The 27,914-nt window shown below is 42.7% G+C and overlaps 1 protein-coding gene and 1 pseudogene across 2 annotated transcripts; one reads left to right on the top strand and one right to left on the bottom strand.

Annotated features, from left to right (window-relative positions):
• Positions 1-692: 692 nt before the first annotated feature.
• LOC113942840 lies at positions 693-12,936 on the top strand (annotated as a pseudogene).
• A 3,540-nt stretch (positions 12,937-16,476) lies between these two features.
• Positions 16,477-26,731, bottom strand: LOC113960063 (solute carrier family 22 member 2-like). 2 transcript variants are annotated; one of them, XM_027669412.1, is made up of 11 exons: positions 26,224-26,729; positions 24,189-24,292; positions 23,052-23,206; positions 20,757-20,925; positions 19,646-19,760; positions 19,442-19,548; positions 19,111-19,325; positions 18,747-18,855; positions 18,283-18,395; positions 17,110-17,209; positions 16,477-16,620 (listed from the first exon to the last, which is right to left on the bottom strand). In XM_027669412.1, the coding sequence occupies exons 1-11, from the start codon at positions 26,632-26,634 to the stop codon at positions 16,560-16,562; spliced, it is 1,659 nt and encodes a 552-aa protein (XP_027525213.1). In that variant the 5' UTR covers positions 26,635-26,729; the 3' UTR covers positions 16,477-16,559. The 2 variants fall into 2 exon arrangements, with proteins under 2 accessions (XP_027525213.1, XP_027525223.1); XM_027669422.1 differs by lacking the exons at positions 16,477-16,620; positions 17,110-17,209; positions 18,283-18,395; positions 18,747-18,855 and adding an exon at positions 18,871-18,987 and having other exon boundaries at positions 26,224-26,731.
• Positions 26,732-27,914: the final 1,183 nt, after the last annotated feature.

Genomic DNA, 27,914 nt, shown 5'->3' with positions numbered 1-27,914 from the left:
ATTTCCTAGGTATGCTGGTCAACAGCACTTGTTATTAATAGCCCTTTAAAATATCACATTACTTATCACCTCTGTTTTCCTCATCATTTAGTTTTGTGCTTCATAAAACTCAGAGAGGTCACTGAGTGCTCCTCGGAAAAATTAACCCAGGGACAGCAGCCATTAAGTACCTAAAAGAAATCTGCCCTGTTATGTTTTCTCTGTGTTGTCTTCTTCTATGTCCACAAAGCAGCATGCAAGCAGTGATCTATGTCCACCGTAATTTTGAGGATAAGGTTTTTCAGTTGTACATATTTACATATATGAGGAAGAGAACCATATTGGTTTTATAATATTTACGGCCTCTGAAAATACTCGACAGCGGTATTACCACCTACCCCTTACTGTGCACTGATGGACTCTCAGTGACAGACTGAGATGGCCATAATCTAAGATATCAGATCTTTTATTTCAAGTATGTCAGATATAAAACAAATTAACAACAGAGGCAAAAGAAAAGAGCCAGAATGTGTTTAGAAATGGCATTTGAGAAACAAAGGCTGCAATGCATGGTTTGACAATTGACAAAGTTAATTATTAGTTTGTTTGTGAGTTTTGGGCAAACACTTCATTTGTTATTTAAGCATGCAGTAAAGGCCAAAGCCCTGGAAAGCAACAGAGGTAGATATTTTAATGAGTCGTGACATACAAAGATGCCAACCATGAATGACTTTTTAGAGCAGATAGGAGAATTTGACTTCTTCCAGAAAAAAAACCTCTTTGTTTTATGCCTGCTTTCTGCTACCTTTTTTCTTATTTAAGTGGGGATTTTTTTCCTGGGTTTCATCCCTGAGCACCATCGCCGCAGCCCCAGGGTGGCTGAGCTGAGCCAGCAGTGTGGCTGGAGTCTGGAGAAGCAGCTGAATCACACAGTCCCCAAGTGGGATGGCCATGGGTCCAGTTACAACAGCCGCTGCAGGAGGTACAAGGTGGACTGGAATGCAACAGGCATCAGCTGCACCAAACCCCCCAGCAGCCTTGTGGGCAATGGAGCACTGTTCCCCTTGGTCCCTGCTGGGATGGCTGGGTTTACAACTTCCCAGGGAGCTCTCTTGTGACCGAGGTAAGACATAGCTTGTTCTGAAAATTCACTCTTGTCTGCACAGCTTAAAGCTAGAAGAGGCTAGATTAGTAAAGTTTGCTTTTGGTGTACAGTCTGAGTCTTACTGCTTTTGGTGTACAGTCTGAGTCTTACTGCTAATAAGTAGTGAATACCAGAACTTGGTAGGCACTTGGAGCAAAGATTTATATACAGAAATAATGGGAAATTACTGCTTTTTTTGGGAGCATAATACTGCCATCTTCTCATCAATTAAGTCTTTCATCAATGGCTATTCTCATAATTCATTATTTCCATCAGCAAACTGAGGGTAGCACCCCATAGCCCAAACTGCACATTTGTGTGACAATCCAAACAGATACTCACTTAAAATGAATAAGAAGCAGAGGATGCTTTAGCAACAGCAGGGTTCTTTTCTCTCAACTTGCAGTATCTAAACCAGATAACCTAAAATATGAAAAGCTGTGCAAACCAACAGTCTAAAAGCCATGTAGAGATCTGAAGCATAGGAAGGACCTCAAAACAGATCTCTCCTAGTTCTCTACCAGTCTCAAATCTGTATTAGCTATATCTGAACCATGCCTAACAGATGTTTCTGTAACTTGTTCTTTAAAAAGTGCAATGTTGAATACTTCACAGCTTCTTTGGGCAGGGTATTCATATTTCCTTGCTTCACTATCGTCACTGTTACAAAGCAAGTCCATCTCATTTTCCCTTGGGACAGATGGGCTGGGGCAGAAAAAAGCACTCCAGCTGTTCTCCACACCAGGGAAACAAAGCTGAGCTGTTTGGTATGGCCCCTTGCAAACTTGTCTGTGTTAGAAAAAGACATACATGCTTCTTTCTGGGTTGAAGTCTAACCACACTTGGGTGAGTATTTCCAGCTGTAGAGAAGCTATTACCAGTTTGTCCTCCTCCCTTCACTTGGTGCACAGTGGTAACCTCTTAAAAGCAGGTTCCCAAGTATTCATTTACTGCAGAGAAAAGTCAGCCAAAATCCACTTTTGACAGCGCTAATGAGATGTGAGACAGGCATCTCGTGGCTCCACCCCACCAGGTCTCATAGTAGCACCTCCATTTCTCGCACCCAGTAAGCACTGCTTTTGTGCAGCAAGGTAATGCATGGTTTGAGACAGATCTTGGCGTCTGAGAAGGAAATAATGCTCCAAGTGTCCTCCAAATTTCAAGCAGATGGGTGGGGATGAGAAGATTTTTCTGAACTTATTTATTTGTTTGTTGAAAGTTTCTCTCCCTTTCTTGCTCTCCTTATGTGTCATTATGCAATCATTTTTCAGGGTGTAACCTTTTTCACAAGGTTTGAGAAAATCTGGACAAGATCTATTGCAGATGTCAGTTTAAGAGGTTAGAAGATTTCTTTTCTGGAGTCTGTTTACTCATTGGTGTCATTGGCTTCCTTCCTCCTCAAAGAGCCATGCTTTGTGGGGAATGTTCCTTTGCTTCTAACTGTGGTTGCCCTTGCAGTTTAATCCGGTGTGTGAGGACTCCTGGAAACCAGACCTCTTCCAGTCATGTGTGAATGCTGTGTTTTTTATTGGCTCCGTGAGTGTTGGCTACATAGCAGACAGGTACGCAGTATGTAGCCAGGTATGAGATTAACTGTTTCCTCTAGTTATCTGCTTTCTGCATGTTGTTGAACAAGATTCATGATTTGAAGGGAAAATTAATGCAGTCAAAACCTGATTCAAAAGGTCTGTGTGTCACTTACAAAGGGGTGAATGGTAGTTTCTAAGGCCCTGCTTTTAAAGTTGTGACTCAGGAATCCACGGAAATGCAATGGTGCTGCTCCATTATATGGCCCTGGGGAGTTTGCACATTCACAAGTGAAGGGATTTTATTTTCTCTCACAGCTACAAACTGCAATGCAAGCTCAGAGTCCGAGATGAAATTTTATCTCATGCACCAAACCTATTTGTTAATCTTTGCGATAAATTTGTTTCACATTAATTTTAACCGTATCCAGATGGTCATAAATCAGTTAATATTACTGTGGAGAACAAGAGATATTTATTTTGGCTGGCATTTATTATCATGCTATTTTTGTTAGTGGATATTTAATAATTTAATGGCTTTAATAATTCATACTTTTAACTGAATATATATCTCTGCCAGCTAGAAAACAAATGCCTTTCCAGTGTTCCAGTAAGCTTGTTTCTTTTGGAAACTGCCTATTTCTATCAGTGAGTCACAGTGATACAGGGAATGACAAATAACAGGGATGTACAAAACTCTATTCAAGAGCTCAATACTCAGCCAAGGTTGATAAAATATGTAAAGATCACAGTTAGCAAACAAGATCCCCATAAAAAGCTATTACAGCTTTGAAACATGGGCTGAGGAGCCATATCAGAGCATTCTTGAACTCATTAGCTAAATCATTAACCAGACATAAGCAATGACCTGAAGACAAGACAGGTGAGTCCTGTGAGCTTCCACTGAGATGGAAAATGTCGGAAAAGGAAGAGCAGATATGGACTCCTACTCAAAATGAACAGAGAAGAGGGGGACAGGGACCCTCTCTAGCCTCTTCAAACCCTATCCTACCAGGGCTGAGCCTTGTTCTTCTCTTCTTTCCCTCTGCAGGTTTGGCTGCAAACTCTGCCTTCTGGTCACAGTCCTCATCAACGTGGTTTTGGGGGTTCTGATGGCCTTTGCACCAAGCTACACCTGGACAGTTATCTTATGCCTGATACAGGGACTGGTCAGCAAGGGGGGCTGACTGACAGCCTACATCCTCAGTTACAGCAGTTTGCAATTACACCTTCTGGGCAGGAACCCTCCCTTCAGCAGCAGGGCCGACCCCCACTGGTGCCATCTGATTTTCAAAGCACTGTACATTACAAGAGCAGACAGTGACACTGTGCTATTCATTGCCAAACTGCACCTCTCTGCTTAAATGCAGGTGCTTATGACCCAAGCTTGCACCAGGTCATAGACATAAATTGAATAATTAAGAGGCAGCTCTGAAAACTAGGGAATGTTCGTAGCTGGAGAGCACACGTCAAAATGAAGGGCAAGGTCTAGAGACAAGAACAACTTGAAAATACTGTGAAGATGTATGGTACCTTCCTGGGAAAGGCAGCAAGTAGTGCTGTGAAAGGTAACACTTGCGTTTTACAGCCTTGGTGCCAGAAGGATTTTTGCTGCCCTGCATCACGTGCTTGGTGGGTAGAGAGGCTCCCTAGCTGTGTGGGAGGAGGGAGATGGAGGCAAGAGAGTGACATCTGTCTGTTTTATTTTGCCATTTGATTCTTAGATTGAAGAAGTGCATTGAGGAAAGCAACCTTTGCCCTGTGTTGCTGGGTGAGGGCCTGACACTCTGTAAGGCAGGGGTGAAGTCCCCAGCTGACTGGTGGAGGAGTAAGAACCGAGACTTGCCCTATGATTTACACCAGGGACCAAGACCAAGCTCTGCCTTCCCATCCAAATCCAGGCCAGTGTGCCATGACACAAGGGCACAGCTGAGCACGGGGGCTACGTGGGGTCTCAGCTGGCAAGAGTTATGTTCCCCTGGCTCTCCAAACCAATCTATTTCTGCTCATATACCTTGTCTTTGCAGTTCCAGAATTTGTTGGCTCAGACTACCGCAGGGCAGTGGGCATCACTTACCAGCTTGCCTTCAGCCTGGGACTCCTCATCTTCACCGCCCTGGCTTATGCACTTCCACACTGGAGGTGGCTCCAGCTTGCGGTCATGCTGCCCAATTTTTTTTTCCTTCTCTACTATTGGTAAGTGCCTGGTCTTGCAGCTGCCAGTAATGCCACACCACACTGATAAAACCAGGGGACTGTAGCTGAGAGCTGGTGTTTCTCCGTAGGGATTGGCTATAGCTCTACATGTAGGATTTCCAAGATGATATTGAATGAGATCTGGTCTTTTTCTTTTTCCTCTGCCCAAAGATTTACTCTGAATCACCTAAGAGGAAGGGACTACCTTCAACACATTGTAATGTTTCTGTGTTTGGGGTCCTTGATACACATCAAAAAATAAAAATGATTTCTTGAACAGTGCTTGAGCTACTGTCAGAAGGGAGTTTTTTTTAATAATTTGTTATAATTATTTTTTAATGTGATCAACACTTTTTTTTTTTAATTTGAGTAAAAATTCTCCTTAGAAAATTCCATAACTAGATCAGGGAACAGAACTGGGAGGGGTTTTTTTGTTTTATTTTTTTTTAAAGGTTATTTTTAACATGGAAGAAACTAAGGATCAGGTTTACAGCTATTCTTTTTTATATCCCCAGGCTATTAGCTATTTCTAAAATATGACAAGAGAATTTATCTCAGACTAATGTTTCCACACTATAATAAACTGGGTTTAGATTTAAAAAAAAAAAAAATAATTAGATTCAGGCTACCTTGTCATTCAAGTGAAGCACAAATCAGAGTGCAATCACTGGCAGCCACAGCTACCACTGAGTTCAGCACTGCCTATGGATCCTCAATACACCTTGGAATTCTAGCCTCAGCAACTCAGTTCCATTTTCATTTTCCATGTACCAGTAATGTGCATTTTCCTTCCCTGTAGCTGTCATGCTTATATGTGTTGCAGGTATCTGTCTGAGTCTCCCAGGTGGCTAATAGCTCAAAAGCAAAACGATAAAACTATGGAAGTTATTAAGCACAATGCCAAGGGAAATAAGAAGCTAACTCTTTTTTTTCCAGGTGACTGTACTGCATTTGCTGCACATCTGCAAGCCCTAAGCAAAATAATGCTATGACTTTAGGATTGTGTTTGGTTTAGAGTAGGGAGCAGGTTGGTGGTCAAAATCACTGCAGTTTCCTAAAGCAAAGGCAAGTGAATTTTCTTTACTTTTACTGCTTGAGACCTTTGCAGAGCATATTTGGGAAAAAGAGGCTTGCAAAAATATCCAGCAGGTAACGAAATTCTTCTTTTAAGTAGCATCAATCAAGAGGAAATTTGCCAAATCTCATTACTTAAAATTTCAGAACAGCCTTATTTATTATTTTTTTAAATGCTGCTTCACGCCATACACATGACTACAGAGATACAAAGACTGCCTGTATAAATCTTCATATTTCCTTTCCTCACAACACTCCAGAGAAGTTATTTTGCCCTCAGTTGCTTAACTGGCAAAATGAAAACTCTTATCCTCCCATCAATCTAGAGGAAAATACTCATTATAATGCTCACCACCCTCTCCCCCACCCACTGTAATCTCGTCCTGTGATTTATCCTCCCAGAATCTCAACTCTGAAGATGAAGATAAGTTGAAATCTTCATTTCTAAACCTGGTCAGGTCACCTCAGATCAGAAAATACACATTCATTTTGATGTACAGTTGGTAAGGATGGGAAAGCTTTTGCAGACCAAATGGAAGTGTGTGATCTGGTGCCCTTAAGTCATCAGTTGATTTAAGCCTATTTTGCTCCTGACCAGCTGCAAATCTCAATTATTTGCATAAACTTTCTCTCAAGGGGGTTGGCTTCATTTGCACCCTCTTCTCTGCCCAGGTTCACAAGCTCTGTCCCCTACCAGGGGCTCATCGTGTACATGGGAATAGCTGCTGGGAACATGTATCTGGATTTCCTCTATTCTGCTCTTGTGGAGTTCTCAGCCACCTTCATTCTCATGTTAACACTGGATCACATTGGCCATTGCTACACCTGCACTGTGGCTAACATGATGACCGGGGCTGCTTGCCTGGTTACGGCATTCATCCCAGACAGTGAGTTGTGCAAACCTCCTCTGCCAATGAATTCTCTCCCTGTCTCCTGGTTGCTGTTCTGGAAAATAGAAAACACTCCTTGTTAACCTGGCCCATGTCAGTATTGTGATCCAATGAAGGCAAATATCAGAAAAGTTAATTTATGTCCCACCATCAGCATTTATACCTACTAATGAGAGGCTTGAGAAATGGGGTCAACTAAATTTCCAAAATAGCATCAAATCAGATTGTAAGTCTGCAGGTACTAGGTCTAAGAGCATGCCTCATTAAGTCCACAATTTTTATCTGGCCAAAAGTTTGGATTTGAATGAACAAATCAGGGGTTTCATCCAAAAATCCACATGCTTTCTGTTTCTAAAAAGGAAAAATGTATAGGCACATGTACACACTTAAACACCATCTGGATGCAGTAAGTGCTTTCTGCCATCAACAGTGCTGCTGCCATGAATGTATGATGTCAAACAACCATGGTGGCAGACATTTGTCTTTGGTTTAGTTAAGCGTTCACTCCAAGACCATAGTCCCAAAGCAATGTGACACTCAAGGGTCACTGAATGAAAAGTCTTTCCTTTTGTTTTATGGAATATAAGTAGACTAAAACTACAGACATAACAGCGCCATGCAACTATGAGTTCGCAGGGGGTACAAGAACAAACACACAAAATGTTACATAAAAACTTCGTATGTAAAACCCCAAAGTGTCCAGACAATGGAAACTTAATTTAAGAACTGACTGAGGAGTGTAGTGGCTATACAAGGTACTACTGGGCTCTGCTGGAGGAGTGCAGGAGTGGGGGTCCTGCAGCCGCACAGCTTGCTGCCTGTGCCAGGGAATGGGCTACAGTACTGCCTGAGTGAGCACCTCACACTGGAGACAGGTGTGGACAGTAGCAGACAGAGGAGTCCCGGAATGACTCTGTGTGCAGGGCTAGGATATTCATTTATTTGTAGCAGACATCTGTAGCTCCAGGTGTTAAAGGAATTATAGATCACACACTGAGAGGCAGGGAAGCAACACAAACTTGTCCCAGCTTGAAAGCCATCAGAAGCCTCTGTGCAGAAGCACAGAGCATCTTGCTAATGAACAGATTTCAACTACCAAGTGATACAGTTTTATTGCAAGCAACAAGTGGTGTCCTCGTAGGCTTTTGGTTAGTGCACTGGATAACCCAAACTGCTTTGTATCATTGATTTCTCGCCTCTGTGACAGCAACCTAGCTAAGTCCCAAATCTTGGTTATTTGCTTGAATCATAAGACAATTGCATTATAAATTCTTTATTGAGTAAAACTGAACACCATCATGCACTGTCCACTTGACCTTTCAGGATGGAGACTGAAATTAAATATTTAAAGCTAGTTTATGTCAAAAGCAGATAAAAACCATAGTTTTGCATAGAAACCTTAATGTGCACAATGTCTTTCCAGCTCTTTATTAGTTTAAAATGACTGTACCTTGCTTGGGCAGGATGGGAATTACCATGTGCTGTGAAATTATATGTGTGGTAAATCCTGAGCTGTATCCAACATTTTTCAAGTTAAGGGCACCACCTTCTGTCAGCAGGTAAAAGCACTGGGTGTTTCTCTGTGACACACCAAGAGTCTGGCTCACAGCTGAGGATGCACTGTAGTGGAAGAGGAGTTTGCTTGTACAAAACATGCCTTGAGAAGGTGGAGGAGAGATGCTGGGTGGCATAGCAGGGATTTTAACCCTTGTGGGTCCTGCCAGGGCTCTGGGGTGCAGAGCTGGACAAAACACACCCAGACGAGCTGGAGACACGTGTTCACGTGTGTGTGTATTTGCATGTACATTGCAGGAACCTGGGAGTTCTCATCTGCTCATTGCTGTGTGACCTTGGTGGGATCATAACACCCTTCCTTGTGTACAGACTGGAGGAGCTCTGGCACGAACTGCCCCGGTCATCTTTGGTAAGACAGCTGCAATTGGCCAAAGATGAGATGAATTAGTTTGGTTTTTTCCCATCTTAAAAAAAAAAAAAAAATGGGGAGAGATGTGCTGCAGAGACCCGTTGGACTCACTACCTCCGTAGAAGTGGTGCCAAGTTCCCTTAAATATGCGCCAGCCACAACAACGCGTACAAGCGAGCGGCGGCGCGGGGTTTGAAAAGGCACCGTTCACGGGATCGCGGCAGCGCGGGAGGCGCGGCCACGGGGCTTACACGAGCAGTTCTTCTGGAGCCGGGACGGGACCAGAGACGCCGAAACCAGGGCAAAAAAACTACCTCCCCTTTCCAAAGTGAAATGCAGGGACCGAGACCGGGGCCAGGACAGTGTGAACTGCTGGCGAACGGCAGAGCCCTGCACGGAGCTGTAATAAAAAGGCAGCAGCTCCGGCCACGCGGAAGCCGGCGGGGCCGGAGCCACATAAACTGCAGACATAAGGCAGAACCCTAAACAGGTCTCCTGTGAGCAGACAGGGAGACAGCAACCCCACCCTGCACAAATAAAAGACCCCCTGCGGCAATGATGCTGCAGCCCGCAGTGAGAAGTAACAAAAGCCGAGCTGAGAAAGATGACCACACCCTTTGTACTAAACAGAGCAGAGCTGTGCTGCAGCAACTTAGCTGAGCCCCTGCACACCACACAGCTACAGCATCATGCTGTGAGCTCCCCTGAGAGATATATAAGCTAACGTGTATTTCTTGAAACCTTTGGTAAGAACACGGAAACGTTAAGGTTTTGTTTCTAAGTTTCATTAGTTATCTAGTGACTCTGCTTAAATTGTTAAGCTTTTTAAGGTAGTTAAAGTTGTTAAAGCTCTAAAATGCACCTCAATAGAAGCAGCTGTTGAGACAATTTAGTTCAAATAACGTATTTAAAAGGCTCTTAAGCATCTCCATGCCTTGTTAATTAATGTGTTCACCTTATTGCCACAGAAGGTGAATTTTCTTGGTTTTTTGCTCAGTCTCGAGGAGAGGGAGAAGGAAAATCTTCTTTGTTGTCTAAAACCTTTCAAAATTGCCTTTTGAGTTTGTCTCCGCAAAACCAAAACACTGGACACCTGCTAGAGCAAACAAGACAAACTGCTTTCAGTGAGAATGAAGAAAACTTTTCTGATTCCTCTCATATCTACGAATGATGGGAACCACTGAACGCTTACCTTTGTGTTTGCAAGTGGCAACGTGATAAAGGGTTTGATTTTGTTATTAAGATAATGTTCAAAATGTTTATAGATTGTTTTCTAATTGTTTCAGCAAGTGAAAGGATTCCCTGATAATTTATATAAAGACTTAGTAGGATTTCCTGTGAAGATTGAGAATGATAAACAAATATTTGATTCCTTCTGCCCTTACAACGTTAAAACATGCAACACATGGAGTTACACACAGCCTTCGACCTTGAGGTAAAAGGACAATAAAAGCATAAAATGACTTTTTGCTTTTGCTTCAAACTCCAGCTAAAAAAATCACCTCAACCTTCAACTTTGAAGTAAAGTACAGTTAAAAGCATAAAATTACCTATATTGCTTTACTTCAAAACTGACCATTCCTGAACAAAAAGCTACAGAGAAACTGCATATTTTCCTAACCTCTACATCTGTTTCTTCCACACTAGCCACCTGTTTAAATTGTTATTAACATGTTTGTTAAGTTTGTTACTAAAGGCAAAAAGCGGCTAACAGAAATGAAGGGACAAAAGCTGAAAATTAACCACATTCTAGAAACCACAGACAAACTGGTTACTTGTAAAGGATGCTAAGTTTCGAGCTGTGTTAATATATTATAATAATTTGTTTTATATGCTGTGTTATTGTGATGATAACTTAGTCTAATTGTTTACAGGAAATGCTGAGTTTTAAGTTATGTAAACATATTGTGATGATAACTTCTGTGTATATCTTTGAGTTTATTAACTATTGGTTTTCTATAACAAAAAAAAAAGGGGAGGGAAGACAGCACATAAGATGTGATACAGGTTTGTTAAGCCTTATATTCTTCATATTAATTCATTTTCAAATTTTCAAAACAGGTACAGTTGCCAGATATGACTACCAGAAGTGACAGATTGAAAAACATGCAACCAATAACCACTTATAAATCTAAAATGTGTAGTTAAAAAATAGGGACATAATAAAAATTCTAAGTATGAATGGGTGAGTATGAATGAAGTGGCCACTTCTGTATGAATGAGAGAAGCTATGTGAACATGTACGTGTGTGAACGGAGATGCTTCATGTGCCTTGAACAAATTACACTTACATCACAACACTGGTTCTCTAAGGGCCCTTTTCTAGAAATGGAGTTGAATTTCTCCTGGTTACCAATTACATGCAGGCCCTTGGAGGAGTGAGAGTCGATGTTTTACCCGGTTATGCAAAAACCCTCAGGTTAATAAAGTTGTTGTTTATCCCAAATACACACAAACCCTTAAGAAATGAAAGTACAAATTTATGTCAAGCAAGTCTCAAAGATTACAGGTAAAGGTTCAAATAAGTAAGTTTGTTGAAAGACCAAAGTGATGGAGTGGTAATTGTTAAAGGAGGTTTACAAAGTTTAAAATGCACTGTTGTTGTTGCACTGTTTTCGTGACTCGCCTTAAATATTTAGAGTAGGGGAGATGTAGGAGTCGGGTTTCAGGAAAGGTGCCGAACAACACCCTGGGAAATGTAGTTACTAAGTACTCTCACGCACAGGGGCAGTGAGATGCTCTTGGTGGTTGGTCAAGAGAGTCACTTTGTCACTTTGAACCGATGATAAAAGGTGTTGTTTGAACTGAATAAACGGATTTGGCTGTGCAACCCCCAAGAAGCTAGTCGGGTCTGTGTAAGTTATTTATGTATTATAATAATATGCCACAGAGAGGTACCTCAGAGATATCAGCAATTAAACTGAAAAATAAGAATCATGTAGATGAAAAGTGTTATTACCACTTTGAGGAGTCCTTATTCTATCATTAGGGCAGACATGTCTTAACGAGAATTAATTAGTGACTTGGACTTAAACATGGGCATGACCATTGCATTGCCTTTGTGATCCTTGTTCTGTGCTTGCAGCTGTGATTGTTCTAATAGACAGTGGCTTAGTTTTGCTTCTACCTGAAATGAAGGGAAAGGCTCTGCCTGAAACTATTGAAGATGCTGAAAATCTGCACAGGTATGGCATTAAGTAACTTCAGGGCAGAGAAACTCTCCTTTACATCTGCAAAATCTGCTAAAAAAAGCCCCATTTTTTATACATCTTTGGGAATCTAAGGGGTTTTGTTGCACACAGTGGATGGTTGTTGTGTGACCCATCCCTGATAGTAATATCAAGCTCTGGGTTCTTGTATGATCTGACCACAATCCGCAAAGACCTTACACGTGAGCCAGACATTAAGAGAAGGCATGGAAGGTGGTTTCATGGGCCATCTGAAAAGCACTGATTAGTGAGAGGACTGCTGATGCCCTCAGAGATGCTCCCACTTGACAGGGACAAAGCTGGCTGAGATGTGGTTTTAAATTTGTGGAGCAATTCAGTGAATGTCCTGTGATTTCAGTGCTTTTGACTTCTGGCACAACTTGCACCTCCTGGAGTACCTCCCAGGCTGAGGGTAGAGCTCCACAGATACTGAAAGAGTCACTTGAATTTACCGAAGCTCATGTGAAGGCAAAAGATACTTGTCCTGGTAGAAACTTGGGTGTGGAAAAAAAAGGACCTAGCCTGGCCAGAAAGAGATGGTGACATAGCACAGGGTAGAGCAGGGAGAGTTTGCCTCTAGGAAACATTAGGAAAATCATACATGCAACCACATGCACAGATGTGACTTTAGAAACCACCTACAATAGGAGATTTTACAGTAGGAAATGCCAGAGTCAAACTTACTAAAGGTACCATTGTGATATGATTTCCAGACAGCAGAACAGCTGCAACAAGGCCCACAGAAAGTCTCCAATTTACTCCTTATTCTGCTGCTCTTCAAAATAATCTAACTTCATTTGAACAATTGCCAGTGATGAGATATCAGTTAAACCTAGTTTTCAATGAATGTAAGCATACGGATTATTGAATGGATCACACTGTTAGGCACCAGGTGCATTACCTGCCTTTTCCGCTTTCGTTCCACAGGCAAGAGAGAAGTAAAGAAAAAATTACTTATCTCCACATTCTGACTTCTGAAGCTGCCCCCAAGTAATGGCCCATTTTACCCTGGTTCTGCCTTTGTTGGGGCTGGGAGGCAGAAAGGGGCCAGGAGAGCAGCCACAACAAGCCCAGCCCTCAGCCCCACATGCAGGGGATGAGCCATCCTACTCTGGTATCTTGGCGCTGTTGCACTCCCCCAGCTGCCAACACTCTGAGGCTTAGGGACTTCCCAAGCCAGACATTGTCTGCTCACATTTCTGCTTCACTCCCTCGCGGACTGTCCTGTAAATTTTTCTATTTGCCTTCCGAACACATTAACACTTCTTGTGTCCTGGGGCATCTGGCAGCAGCAACCCATATGTCGTGAGTGGGAAATTCATGAGGGAACACTTTCTTCTACTTCTTGTAAAACTAGTAGCTCATTTCTATAGGGAGCAGGAATTAAGTCATGAGCCCAAATCACCTGTTCCAACCTCCACCTGATTCTGCATGAAAGTAAGGTCGTAGGCAGTAGCTGATTTACTGTCATAATTTTCTCTATATTCCTAAAAATCCTGGTGCCGTCAGTCGCTCTGTGGCTCCTGATGCCCAGCAGATCAGCTTTGTGAGGCAGCTCCTGCTATCCAGCAGCAAGCACTTCAGGAGCCCAGAAGATATAGAAGCCCCTTTTCCCTCCTAGGTTGCTCCTCTTCTTCCAGAGAAATAAGTACAAAAATAAAGACTTTTTAAGCCCAGGCTAGCTTTTAAGATTTGGCATTCCAGAATTTGACTGGATAGTAGGCAAGCTGGAAAATGAAAAGGAAGGCGATGAGGAGCTGGAGGCAGTAAAGCCTCAGGATGTGGGAGGGGCTGCATACAACTACATCATCGTTAGGGATCAGTGATGGGGTAGGCAGAGGAAACCCCATCATGGACACCCTGGGGAGCAGCATGAACAATAATAGGACACTGTGCCTTGCATATTAAAGCATATTGATGTTTTCTTAATGCCCTGAGTTTGGTTATTTGCATGGCCAAACTCCCAAACAACTGTAAGGAATAAGGACCGAAGCAGGGGGGAAAGATGAGCCAAAAAAAAAGGGATATGGCTTTTAAAGTAGATCTCCCTCAATAACATGCTGGAAAATCAGTTCTGTAGTTCTTTTGAAGGTTGAAGGGTCCTCTCCACAGCCCTTAGGAAGCACTTAACATGCGATTCACATCATATTCATCAACTTGTATATATTCTTGGGATTTGAGTTTGTATCCTGATCAGTTCTAGTTGTGAGAAAAGGCCCAATTCCTTAATATTTTGGAACACTAATAGGATGTAGGATGACACAGTGCCATAGACTAGGGATGGGATTGGAACACTGAAGTGTCCAAATAACAGCTATACTTGCATGTTGGCATTTGGATTTAGGTGCTGACAGCGACAGCAAAGGACAAAAACAGTGCTTAGAAAGGGCTGCCCCTGGCCACAAGATCATCTGCCCATCAGAGGATGCCACAAAGAATGCCAGAAACTTTGAAAAACAGCAATTCTTTCCAAAACCTAGTTAGTAAGGGCTCGAGGGTACTCTGAAACATGGAGATTTTATATTCTCTTTGGGCACAGCTCTTGTAAAGTCCAGGTTTAAGTACTTAGGTGAGGGACAGGGTCTTTTTAAAGGGCCAGTCCCACTTTCATTAACCTGGACACTGCCGTTTGCATGCTCCTTGGGTTGCCAGAGTCAGATGGTGGTAGGCCCTTCCTTGGGAAGTGCTCCTTACTAAGCTCCAGAGACAGCCCTGCCAGTGAGCTGGTTATGCTCCAGCAGCCCCAGGAACAGACAAACTTCAGCTGCTATTAAGAGGAAGGGAAGCTGGTAAACTGTTTTATCTGAAGCAGGAAGTGAGCTTGTCTCATGCCCTGGAAAAGATCTACTCCTACCACCCACTCAGAACACAAAGCCACTCCACATTTTGAGAGCAACCATATGCAGCTGGACCTGATTTTACATATCTCTTAGACTTCAAGTCCAGGAAGTAATCCATAAATAGACAAAGGTCACCAGTAAGGAAATGAATGAAGCACATTTGCTCTTGTGCTCATTAAGGTGCCACCAAGAAGCAAATGCCATTATCACTTGTAGGTGACTGCAAAGCAAAAGCACACCACAGCCACAGTTGTAGCTCCTACTGTGGCAGTAGCAGTGCTCATGGAAATAAAACACATGCAATGGGGTAAGGGTCTCAAGAGTCAGCTTTTGTAGTTACTCATTTATTCATCTCAGTATTTGCTTTGCTTGAGTTGTTACTGCCTCCTCCATTTTCTTTCTGCAGAGTTTTCAACAGGTTTTGCATCAATGAACTGTAAGTCAGCTGTTCTGACAGATTTATTTTATTGCAGAGCAGAGACATCTCTGCCACCACAGCAGGAAACTAGCTCTGTAAGACACAGAATTACATCCCCACTGTCCCTCTTGCCCCTCTCAGGGCAAACTTGTTCCTCTCTGACCCTGAAGCAAACACTAGTTTTGCAACTGCCTGGGCCAAAGTCATGTCATTCCTGATCAGTCCCTATCCTTCTCAGGGCAACCTTGTCATGGCTCTGCCTCACTGGACAACATGCTTTCCTGCCTCTGAGGCCCTCACAGCAACACTGAACATTAACTGAGGCTCAGGTCAGTTGAAAGCAAGGGCAAGGTCACCATACTGCCACACTGGGAGGCAATCCTGGCAGAATTTCACCCTGCCTGCTAGAGTTCAGCATGCTTTGCTCAGATGGGAGCTTTGTCCCTGCAGGTGGGGTAGAGGGTAGAGGTATCTTGGTCCCTGCTCACAGATCCTTATTGAAAACCAGTGTTCCCCAGCAGTGACAGGGACCAGCAACACAAACAGCAAAGGGGAATCACAGGACCATTGTGCTTATTTTGCTTTGCAACCACAAGTCTGTTACATTTGCTCACTGGGATGGACTACGAAATTTGTGAAAGCTGCTGGGTGTTTCCTGGCAGACCCAGTGCTGTCCCTGATATTCCCTGAGACACAGGACCTCTGGTCAGGGTCCTGCAGGTCCCCAGGCCTGAGCCCAGCTCACTCCAAGGGAATGCCCCCGTAGGGCACACTTATAAGGCTATTACCTTATTAAATATTATGAGTCTTTCACCTGTGCACTCCTTTTCACACTCTGGAGTTGCCCCATGCCCATCTTATCCATCCCTGTGAATAGCCAATTAAATAGGAGAAAATAAAATAATTTTTTTTTAAAGTCTGTGCAAATCTATTGCAAGTTGTAACATGAGTGAACCAGGTTTGTAGTTACCTTGATTCGCCAACAGACATAAGTCTCTGTTATATTATGCTACCCCTTTGTAAGAAAAAACAAAGACAGACTTCATGGAGGGATGGATCCCACCATTCCCAAGTTAAGATCTCTCCCCATGTTGAAGTCCACAGAGCTGGTAAAAGATTTCCCAGCTATAAAATATATTTATGTATAGAGAGGGAAGCAACTATGCAGCAATAGGGACAATCCCCTCAGAAAACCCTAAATATTGTAAATAAAAAATACGCAGAGAAATAAAAAAATTTAAAAAAAAAAAAAAAAAATAAAATGAGGCAGAGGAAAGACTTTTCAGAGAGTATTTATTCCAATTTACCTTTCCATGCTACTGCCCTAAAGCAGACTACCCAGCAAGAGTTGCACCTTCTTCAGTCATGTTCTGCTGTTTTGACATGGAGATAGATTTTTTTGGCCTTTGTAGCACTTTGCCTGCAAGAATAACAAGACATGAACATCAACCAGGAATTAAGGTGTTCAGTGAGCACCTAACTTCAAGTTCTTCACCTGCTCTGCCTTCGCCCCAAGAAAATTATCTATTCTTCTAGGTTTGTTCTGGCTTCTTAGTAGATGCAGGTGCTTCACACACCACATGTGAAGCTGCTATCAAGACTGTCCTTTTTTTATTCTGCTATTAAGGTTTCGTTAAACACAATGTTTATTGTTGCACCACATTTGAGAGACTAGTCCAGTTTTATTCACAAGACAGTAAAGGCCTGGGATACTTTTTTTTAGATGCCTAGGTGAACATGTGGTAAAAGGAGTCCAAAGTCTGTCCAGTGAGAGTCTCAAAATTAACTATCAACTTCTTGGAAACAAAGAAGGCAGCCAAGTAACCCCTGGGCTTCCCCAAGGGCCTCTGGACAGAGGTTTTGCCCAATTTCAAGTGAAAGCTGGTAAGAGTTCATCTTCATGGCTCACCTGTGAAAGTTTTCAACATCCTCCACAGTCTCAGGCAAAACTCTTCCTTTAGTTTCAGGCAAAAGCAACACCAATCCACCCGCAATCAAACCAAGAATAGCTTCAAATCAAACAAGACACAAAGAGCTTGTAAGCATATACCAACTACAGCCCGACAGAAAGGACTTGTCAATGGCATTTTCTTATCTTCTTCATACAAGATGTGCACCTCAAGCCTCTATATGCAAAACTGCCATGCCACCTCTGGAGTATGTGGCTGCCATATAGAGACAGCGAAAAGACAAGTTCTCTTGTGACTTATGCACCAAACTAGGACACTTCAGACTGGACAGACAAACCTTCTGTCTTTAGAGGAAGGATTTATAGTGGAAAGAGCCCTTTCCATTGCAGGAGTATGCCAGAAAACATATTCTATTTCTATGCTATTCACATAAGATTAGAAAATACATACAGAATGTATTATCTCCTAAACAATGTGATTAACTTCTCCACTGATAATTTCTTTTACCCAGTTTGTACATATTTGGTATATATATTTTAAATCTACTAAGCACCTTCTAGATGCCCTGTTAAAAACTGCATATTTTTATTCAATACATTTTTCCATAAATAATGTGCTGCTCTAAAGACTCGGAAAAGTGTTGCAGACCCTGAACTGAGAGTTCAGGTCACTAGTCTGCAAGCACTTATCTTGCATTTATTTACCAGCCTCTTTCCAAATAGCTGGACAATAGCCAGTTAACAGACTGTAGGAATAGGTGAAGCATAACAGCCATACTTGTATTCCATTGAATAGGCAATTCTTTAGTTATGTGAAATTCTAGAGTTTGACTCCTGGACTGAGACAATATATCTCACAGAAGTGCAGTAATTCATCAGCTTAGAATCCATCAAATATTAATCTCAATTTTTTTCTCAGGTCTTTGCCACCTGTCGAACCTGTATTCACCTCTGACTTCCTTTAAAATACAAGGAGAAATAATAAGGGCAAAGGAGATATGAATGCATAAACAAGCTCCAGGTTGTCATAAACTGAAAGCTATGGCTTTACAGGCAGCAAGGAGCTTCTGCTGAACTTACAGCAGCTGGCTCAGTGGCTTTTCCCTCCTTTTAAACTCGGGTCCCACTGCTGCACCCTGGAAGAGGCCAGCAAGGAGGTAAGGTGGCACTTACTGAAGACAATCAGTGGCAGATCATGCCAGACTTCCACCAGTCTGTAGACAATGAATGGGACGATGACTCCACCAACATCACACAAGGAGGAGCAAACCATCACCCCGAGATTCCTGGTTCAGTAGCAAAGGGATCATGTTAGCAGAGTACTTCAGTTGGAAGGGGATGGATCACAACTCTGAGCCTTACGCAGGACAAATCTAAGCACTGTGTGAGATTTCAGATCCCTCACCCACCCTGGTTTTCTCCACTTTTCCCTTTATTTCAGTCATGTGTTTTCCCCTGTCTAAAAGTACATTTGTTCTCTTTATTAAGGTACCTTTTTAAAGCACTTTGTGTTTCATCTATCAACAGTACTTGTGTAGCTCTGACACACTTGAGGATAACTTATCATAAAACACAACATACACATCACCCTCAACTGTTTCCAGGCCAAATGCCAACTGAGGGGAGGATGAACCTACCTGATGTATGTTGGATACAGTTCAGTGTTTACAAAGCAAACCATTTCAAAAGCCATTGTAATTCCCATTCTCCCGATGCATGCAGTAATCACTTTTAACCAATGTATATCTGCAGAGGAAATGCATTCAACACATTTAAAAGTATCCCAGTCATTTAGCAGGTGTCAATTAATACAACAGTGTTATTTTGGGGGACCTCTGATCCCATGTCAGTTGGTGTTTTTCAGAGACCTTGTTTCACCTGCGTAAGTGAGGGAATGGAAACAGTTAGCACTGCATGAGCACAGGGACCCTCACTAAGCAGCACGGAGGACCTGGATGACAGGGTGGAAAGCCCCCACAAGGTTTCATTCAGGTGACTTACCCTCAGGGATCAGGGCTGTGACAAGGCAGGCAGCCCCAGCCACCAGGTTTGACACAGCCCAGGGGTAGCGTCGCCCAACACGGTCAATAGTGACAAGGATGGTGAAGGCAGCTGGGAACTCAACAAGTGCAGAATAGAGGAAATCCAGATACATGTTCCCACCAGCTACTCCCATGTGCATGATGAGCCCCTGGTAGAGGACAGAACTTGTGAACCTGGGCAGAGAAGAAAATCCTGGATTTGTTAGTCAGTCAGAGAACAGAGATCAGTGTCCTGAAGGAGTTTTCCAAACCAGAGCTTCAAAAACAGCTCTCCCACATTATATTCTTACCAGTTGTACATCAAAATGAGTGTGTTTTTTCTCATCTGTGGTGTCCTGACAAGGTCAATTAGTGAAGGTTTCTGCTTTCCAGAGTCTTCCTCCTCAAATTTAATATCCTGTGGAAGAGCCAGTACATAGGACATTAGGTTTCTGCTGGGAGGAACTGATGGAAGGTGATGCTTATTTACATGCACAAGCAAACCCTGAGCTCACCTCAAAATGGGAAGGCATCTTTTTCTGATTTTTTTTAGCCATATCACTGACAATTTTCATAGCTTTGTCATTTTTTCCTTGAGATATCAGCCACCTGGGAGACTCTGGGAGGCACCTACAACACAAGTGAAGGACATATACCAAAACATAAAGCCCACATAGTGCTTCCATGTATGGAGACTTTGGAGAGAGTGCTTTGATTGAATAGAGGCAGATGGCTTTTTTGTTTATGTGGGTGGGTTTTGTTTGTTACTTCCCACTTCCCCAGTCAGGAAAAGTAGTATATCCCACAGCTGAGATTAGAAGAGGAGCAGTTGAGGTACTGGCTTTAATCAAGGAAGAGTTTATTAAGGATAAATCAGGGAAGGGCTTTGAGTGAGAGTAGTGCTATCATCTTAGCCCTCCCATTCACCACAAACCACAAATGGCTCCTCTTAGGGAGCCATTTTTCAGTTCTGGCATTACAGGTTAAGAAGTAGCAAACAAGCTAGAACTGGCTTACCAATTCAAAAATATGGAAGAAGGCAAAATTTTTTTTTCTACTATTCCTAACCTCTAGACACATCCAGACAATTTCTAAAATCTAAAGCACTCAAACCAAAAAATATCAATTAAAAAGCGAGGGGAGAAATAAAAATTAAGGTAAGGCCACATGCCTTTTTTTTTTTTTGTTGGACCACAAAAAACTGCAATTTTTTTTCCTTAAAATAATATGTTAACAACACATTACAGTTATGTTAGCATTAGACAATATCTCAACCATATTTTCAGTGTAAAGTCCACTAAATTATGCCAAGGCACTTTCTTCCTTTATGAAATGCTTAAAGAAAATAATAAATTATATTAATTCACTTTTCCCCTAGTATTTTTCAAATTGATCTGTCTTTTAAACACCGGTCAGGTGAGGTGCACAGGCTAAGATTCAATAAGATCTCAGTTGCTGAGGGGTCCTATATTTCCCTCTCCTTTTTGCTGTGAACCTCTTCTTTGCACCAAGAGTTGTGCACAACCAAAAAGGAGAATACCAAGTGTCTTTCAGTATCAAGCCTCAGGAAGCAGGAGAAGCTGTTTTTTTGGGTTGTGGGCAGAGGTAGAACACAAGCCCATTTACCAGTAGTAGAGAAGGAAGAAGCAGGTCGGCAGGGTGACAGTGAGCTGCAGCCACCGCCAGTGAGGGATGGCATAAGCGATGGCATCAAAGACCAGGAGGCCAACGGAGAAGGCCGTCTGGTAGAGGATGCCCACCGTCCTCCGGTACTCTGGACCGACAACTTCTGTCACTGCAAACACACACAAAGACAGGTGAATGCCACAAGCACTCAGAGCAGGAGTAACTTGCTATGTGGGGACACTGGAAGACCAATACCATATTAACACCTTGAAGAAACCATCTTGGTAATCATGGGCTTCCCAGCATGTCTCTGGACAAAACCCCCTCATGCTTATACAGGAAGGTTTGCTTTTCTGTCACCCAAACTTCAGTAGAGAAGAAGACACTTCTCCTGATCTTATACTGGCATAAGACATTCAATACTGTCCTCTGTCATGGAGATCTTTGAGTAAATCAAGCATTCGTCAAAGTGCACAGATGGATTTCATTGTAAAATCTCATGCCAACATACACAATGCCTCCAACCCAACAACGAAGCAGAATATTTTGTTTCCAAAGTGCCATCTTTCAGCCTGCATCTCACTCCAAACATGCAAGAAAAGTCTGTATCACAGGATGGCACAGAGCTCCTTGGTCAGGATGGCATCACAATTCATCTGCACTTTGCAACTCCACATCACAACGTAGACCCAAAGGTTAAGTCTTGTTGAGTTAAAAGTAACTATTCCAGTAGGCAGGCACAAGTGCACTCAAGATTTTGTGGGCAGCTGTATGATTTCAAGAAAGCAAACTGATTAGGAAAATAACAGCAGTTATTTAGCAGCTAAAGGAAGCGCTGGGTTTTGGAATTACAGAGTAGCTAATACTGCTTGGCCAAATAATACACAAAGATATCTCCTCAGGCTCAGTAGGACTGAGCCAAAGGCAGCTGAAGTGTAGACAAGTGTCCCAGGAGAGCAAGATAACAAGGTTGTTCTGTCCTTGTACCCTTCCCTGGGCATTCAGTATCCGTTACCCTTAGGGAAAGGATACAAGTCTAAGGGGGCTTAGGGGCTGATTCTGGGCGATATCTTTTTTATGGGAGAGTTTCAAGAGAATCCAGAATTAACAAGATATAACTGAGGGAAAATGTCAGGATAGGGTAAGTCATTGTCCTGAAAGGGACTTTGTGCTCTGAAATGGCATAAAGTTCCCCAGAAGAGATGATAAGGATTTCACTTGTGCCAAGAAAAGATTTAAGAGCATCTAGATTTAAGCAAGCATCTAGAAATGCACTGGAAGGACCAATCACGTCTTAGCAGAAGATAGTCTGCACTGTGAGATAGGTGCTTTAATTTTATTTATATCAGACACTATATAACTGCACAAGTAAGAATTCTCCACTAAAAGACTTAATGGAGGCTTAGGGCATTGACATTTAAGTTTTTACCACTATCACAGTGAACTGCATCACTCAGAGCTATTTGGTAGAGCCACCTGATGTCCTAACCCAGATAAGGCTCTATTAGTCAGTATTGAAAATATTTAATCTGCTGCTTGAGTGATTGCCTGGTGTTGGCTATTTTATAGAAGAGATTGAACTCCATTCCAGAGAAATTAGAGAAGTCACATGGAGCTCTCTACGCTGCACCAGAAAATGGTCCTGAGATGGCTTCAAATCCAACCTGGCCACACAGTGGTGCTTTACCACCAGACACAATTGGTGGAGGGCACTGGGAGAGGCATCCACAGAGGTTGGCACCTCTCATGGCTTAGCCTCCGTTCAGACAAGTGGATACACAGATACGCAAACACTTTGTCTTTCTCAGCAAGTACAAGCTGTTCTTCAGTTATTTTTAGGCTGCAAAGCCTCTGTTTGGCCTTTAATGCTCGTCGTGCCATAAAAATGCCTCAAATTTTCCCCACCCTCTTCTTGTCTCCTCTGTCATCATCCTGTGTGGAGCAGATGCAGTCTGCCTGGGGCCATCACCTTCCACAGCCAGAGTGTGATGGGAGGAAGAGGAGCCCAGGTGCCCAGATCTGCAAAGGTGAGTTGTGCCATAGGGGAGGAAAAGCCTGTCTCAAGGTAACAGCCCTCATATACCACCACTTGACTGAGCTTTGAAAGCTACAATTGTTTCTCTCTACTGACAGTGCTTGAAAATATCCTTAGAAGTCAAAGAGAAAGAAAACTCCTTGAGATAAAACACCATGGGAGGAATTTTTTAAATGGTTTTTGTTCAGGTATTTTGGATTGAGCTTTCTCCTTTATCTTCTGCAGATAGTCTTATGCCTGGGAGAAGATCCCGAACTCACCCAGGATGTATCCTGCAGTCCAGCAGCCCTTGCTGACCAGCCCTTGCATGAACCGAATGATGACTATCCACAGGTAGGTGGGCACAAAGACCAGAAGGATTCCACAGACAATGTTTGCAAAAATTGTGGTTAAGAGGCAAAATTTACGGCCAAACCTGGATTGGAAAATAATACACATGAAGCAAACCACTAGTAATGAAAGCACAGGCATTTTAAAGTAGTAAGAGGTTTGGGGGGGGATCCAATTTTGCTATACAAGGGATAGAGATATGCTTTTATTCTTTGCTCATTACTCACTTATCTACTTTTCTAATCTATGAAAAGTTCCTGTGACAGTTACTCTGCAATTCCACAAAAACTTTCAGAAAAGAAAGAATAGTCCCATATTTACAAATATTATATTGGGGGTGAAAAATAAGTTGATATTAAGACTTTGATATTACCACATGCACTAGATTTATAAAGGTTTATATATCGCAATCGTAATCTTCAAAACTCTAGTATGTAGGGATCTCCTTGTGAGGGGGCTGCATTTCACAGCTGGAGCAACTGGGAGCCTGCTATTTTAACAGTCCTAGGCAAGAGGGGAACAAGGAGGGAAATGGGCCTTCAGATACTGACAGTTGTTCCTCTTTAACATCAGGTGCCTGAGCTAGGGAGTTTGACTGCTGGCTCTGAACAGGGAGCTAAGGAGATTTCTGCTTTTTCACAGTGAGTGCTGCTGCACCCATGTGGCAATCTCTGTGCGAACAATTTCTAAGTTTCTCAAAAGGAAGCAAGATGTTCCCAAGCTGTAGCCACACAGAGTGTAACAGATCAAGTGAGAACTCCCAAACAGGAATTCCTGGCTTTGGTCAACACCCAGGGTTCCGATGTGGCACAGTAAGAAGTCTGGGGTATACAGTACTGAAGTAGTCCTTGCAGGCTTTGCAGGACTCGCTGAGCAGATCTGTGCCAACCACCAAGTATAACCTAAGAAGCAGGGTACTTGCTCCTCATACTGTGACTAAACATTCAAGTGGCTGGCTTTATTTTGAGAAGAGCAGAGAGTATATCAGTTGCACAACCTTTATCTAAGTTTGGCTGCTGAATACCAATAAGGGAGGTCAGAGGGTTTTACTGTCAGCCCACACATACCTGTCTGCAATGTAGCCAATGTTTATGGAGCCAATAAAAAATCCAGCATTAACAGAAGACTGAAAGAGGTCCAGCTTCCAGGAATCCTCACACACCAGGTCAAACTAAAGGAGCAACCACAGTCAGAGGCAAAAGAGAGAAATGAGGAGCTGGCTCACATCCATCACTTCATTTAAAGATTTAAACTTGTTTCTGAGTCAATGCCTGTTTTGTCAGTTAAGTTAGTAGGATTTCTGTGTGCCAAGTGTCCAACATTAAAAACTGGAACAAGCCCTTGAGCAGGTTACTGGTATTTCAAATTCACATCTCAGTTCTTTGCTGGAAAGAACATAGGCAAGCTATTACCTCTCAAAATTGGCACCCTAACTTGTGTTGGCCTTTGTTGATCAAACCATCATGGATCTGATGATCACACTGGGCTTTTCAAACAGCTTTTTGTATGCATCTGGAAAGCAGGTATTTTATATCCAAGACCAAGCTTTATACTGCCTGGGTATCCACATATATTTGCCATCTGGTCTGACTTGTCATTCTCACTTGCAGATATACATAAAACCTACTAAAAAGCTACTAAGTTACTTCAAAACCCTCTCTTAATATGACTGAGGATCCCTTCTCATTCTGCTGGTAACTAGGTTTAATTGAATCTATGCACCTGAACATAAAACCAGATACTTCTCTTGATGCTCTGTGGGGCTTTCCATGAGAATATTCTTCCATATGCAAATTTTTCCTTTGGGCAAAGTAACATGTCTTACACTGCACTACCCTTTCCCTTGCTTAGCTGTCAGAGCAAAAGGACAACTTAACAGAGCCTGAGAGCTTTCATGGGAACAGTCACAACCAGAAACTCATTGATGAAATGCCCACGCAGGCATGTGACATGTCTGGTTATCCCATGAAAGAAGTGGCCCATGGGCCTAGCCTTTTACCCACTTCAGCAGGAAACAGAAGACTACTGATGTGAGAGCATGACCGCATGAACCCATACAGACTGCAAGTGTTTAGCTTCCAACAATCTCATGAGATGATGGTGGGGTCATATGGACCCCAGCACCTGGTGAAGGCTTTTGCAGCAAGATGTGCCTGCTGAGCTGGTGCTGTGCAGGCAGCCTGGGTCACCCTTCATTTGAGGTGCCTCACTTCCTAACTTTAATATCATACAGCCCATATCTTGCTGAAAGAAGTACACTTACAGTGCACCACCTTATATCTACTTCCAAATTCTCACAAAACTGTAAATTCTAAAGCTGGAAGAGCACAGAATTTACCTGCTGCTCTGTTTGTGTTAGACATATAAAGGAAAGAATCCTGACCTCGATGATCCCTAAAAATTTGGTGGAACTTTCTATTATGAAATCAAGCTTGTCATCCCGGTTACTGGTTTATTTTTAAAGTTAAAGCACCTAAACTGCTAAAGAACAGCAAGTAGCTTAAGTACCATTTTCAGTTTATTCACACCCCTTCTGAGAACACAAAACAGCCATCAGCTTTTCTGCAGTTTATTCCTGACTTAAGCTGTTTAACTGTGGGAAGCCATTACCTTCCCCCGCCCCTGCCCACCCCTCGACTGCCATTCATTCATATTTGAAACAAACTTGGAAAGACTTTATTCATTCAAAAAACAAAAAAAAAATCCAAAAAAAAGGAGGGTGACGTGGGGGGAAAAAATGAAGACCTTTGCATTGTCCAGTTTCGTTTGCAGCACTGCAAGCTGCACTGTTTACACACCTCCACCAACTGGACTTCTCATGTGACAGAAGTTTCATTCAGAACTGGACTTTATCTACCTGGGGATTTATTTGCTGAAATATGCTTTGCTCTCAAGCTGAGCAGCCAAGGCAACACTTCAGAGCAAGGACAGAGACCAGATGACTTGCAAAGCCCCTGGCACAAGTTCACAGCGAGAGACAATCCCTTCTCCAGGTAAGCAGCCGATATTTTAACACAGCCAAGGCTACACGGACCCCTTCCCACAACCCTCAGCTTGCCTGTAACAGAGGGGACAAGGTAAACGGGGCATATTTGTCTTTACCTCAGTCACGAGGGAGCTCCCTGGGGAGTCGTAGACCCAGCCATCCAGGCAGGGAGTGAGGGGAACAGTGCTCCCATTGCCCACCAGGCTGCCAAGAGGGTCAGTGCAGCTGACACCCGTTGCGTTCCAGTCCGCCTCGTACCTCCTGCAGCGGCTGTTGTAACTGGACCCATGGCCATCCCACTCAGGAACTGTGTGATTCAGCTGCTCCTCCAGACTCCAGCCACACCGCTGGCTCAGCTCAGCTACCCCAGGACTGAAGCAGCGGTGCTCAGGGATGAACCCAAAGAAGACAACACCCACATACACTGGGGTGAAGGCAGCAGAAAGCAAACACAGGACAAAAAAGGTTTGCTTCTGGAACCTGTCAAATTCTCCAACATGCTCTAAAATGTCATCTAGGGTTGGCATTTTGGCATCAAAACCACCTCAAAAACCTCAACTATGTCCTCTCTGCAGCACTGATGTATTTAGTTGGCAGCAAAGCTACTTAAGTAACAAACACATTTGACCAAAAGTCAAGACTAACTCCATAAATTATTAAACTACATGTTGCAAGCTTTATTTTTTAGGTTTCATTTGAAATCAGACCTTAATTTACCCAGGCAAAATTTGCATTTAACCCCTAACAGAGCACTTATATGTTCCTTTTCTCCAGAAAAGTCCCTGATAGCCTCAACCCTTTAGGTGGTTTTTTTTGTTTGTTTTAATTAGGCCAGTCAGCTCCTCAAATAGTAGGCATTTTTAAGAAGCAAACAAAGATGGAAAATTCCACCAACATCCAAGCAACATACAAGTTTAGTGCAGAGCGGCTGGGCACCACATGTGAGCAAAGTTTATTAACCAGGATCTGTAAAGAGTAGGTAAGAACACTGTAAAAAAGAAGTGTCTATGTGTTGACCCACATGGCAGTAAATGAACAGCTTTTCTGAGAACTCCAGCATCATGTGTGTCTCATCTTTTACTTTCCACACTCTTCCATTTCCAGAGAATACCTCTCCCTGCCTATACCAGGGAACACAGTTGTCATCTCACCATATTTTTGCAGTGAAACAGAAAAGAAAAAGCATTCACTACAGAATTACGCACTGGGAATAGCTGTGGGAAGCCATAATATATAATACTTATGGTCAAAACAGCTAATTTTATCACGGAAGACCTGTAAGACTTTAGGTGGACTTCACTGCAGGCACCTCAAATAATTACAGTTATATTATGCTCCAATGGTACTTTGTCCTGCCTGTGGATAGACACCAGCTACTCCTGTATCTTTTGCTGACAACAGCAGCTTCCATCAGAAAGAAAAGCATAAGGTTAACATTCTCAAGACAGAAAAAAAAAGTGAAAAATGGCCTGGAAATATATTTAAATAGCTTAGGCAACAATGAAAAGAAAATTTAAAGACCTCATCTCAATACACTCCAAGAAATAAACCAGCCTAGAAGGCCATTCTGGCCTGGGGATTGAAACAGAACCTGGTCTCATCAGCCACAGAGCAAGAGTGGCCTAACCAGTTGTGAAAACTGCTTTGCAGACCAACCCCTTAATATCATTCCCTACATCACACAGATGTGCTTTCTCCTCACCTACTTCATCCTCTTCACTGTCAAGAACATCTGTAACAAGTTACCAAGAACTCCTCTTCTGTGGCCACTCACAGCTGTGCTACCCCAAGCCCAGCCCAGGACTAC

The sequence above is a fragment of the Corapipo altera genome, unplaced genomic scaffold (assembly GCF_003945725.1).
Source record: "Corapipo altera isolate COAL_440 unplaced genomic scaffold, ASM394572v1 2b, whole genome shotgun sequence".
NCBI lineage: Eukaryota > Metazoa > Chordata > Aves > Passeriformes > Pipridae > Corapipo > Corapipo altera.
Note: the sequence above shows the minus strand (reverse complement) of the source record. Positions and strands in the feature narration are given on the sequence as shown.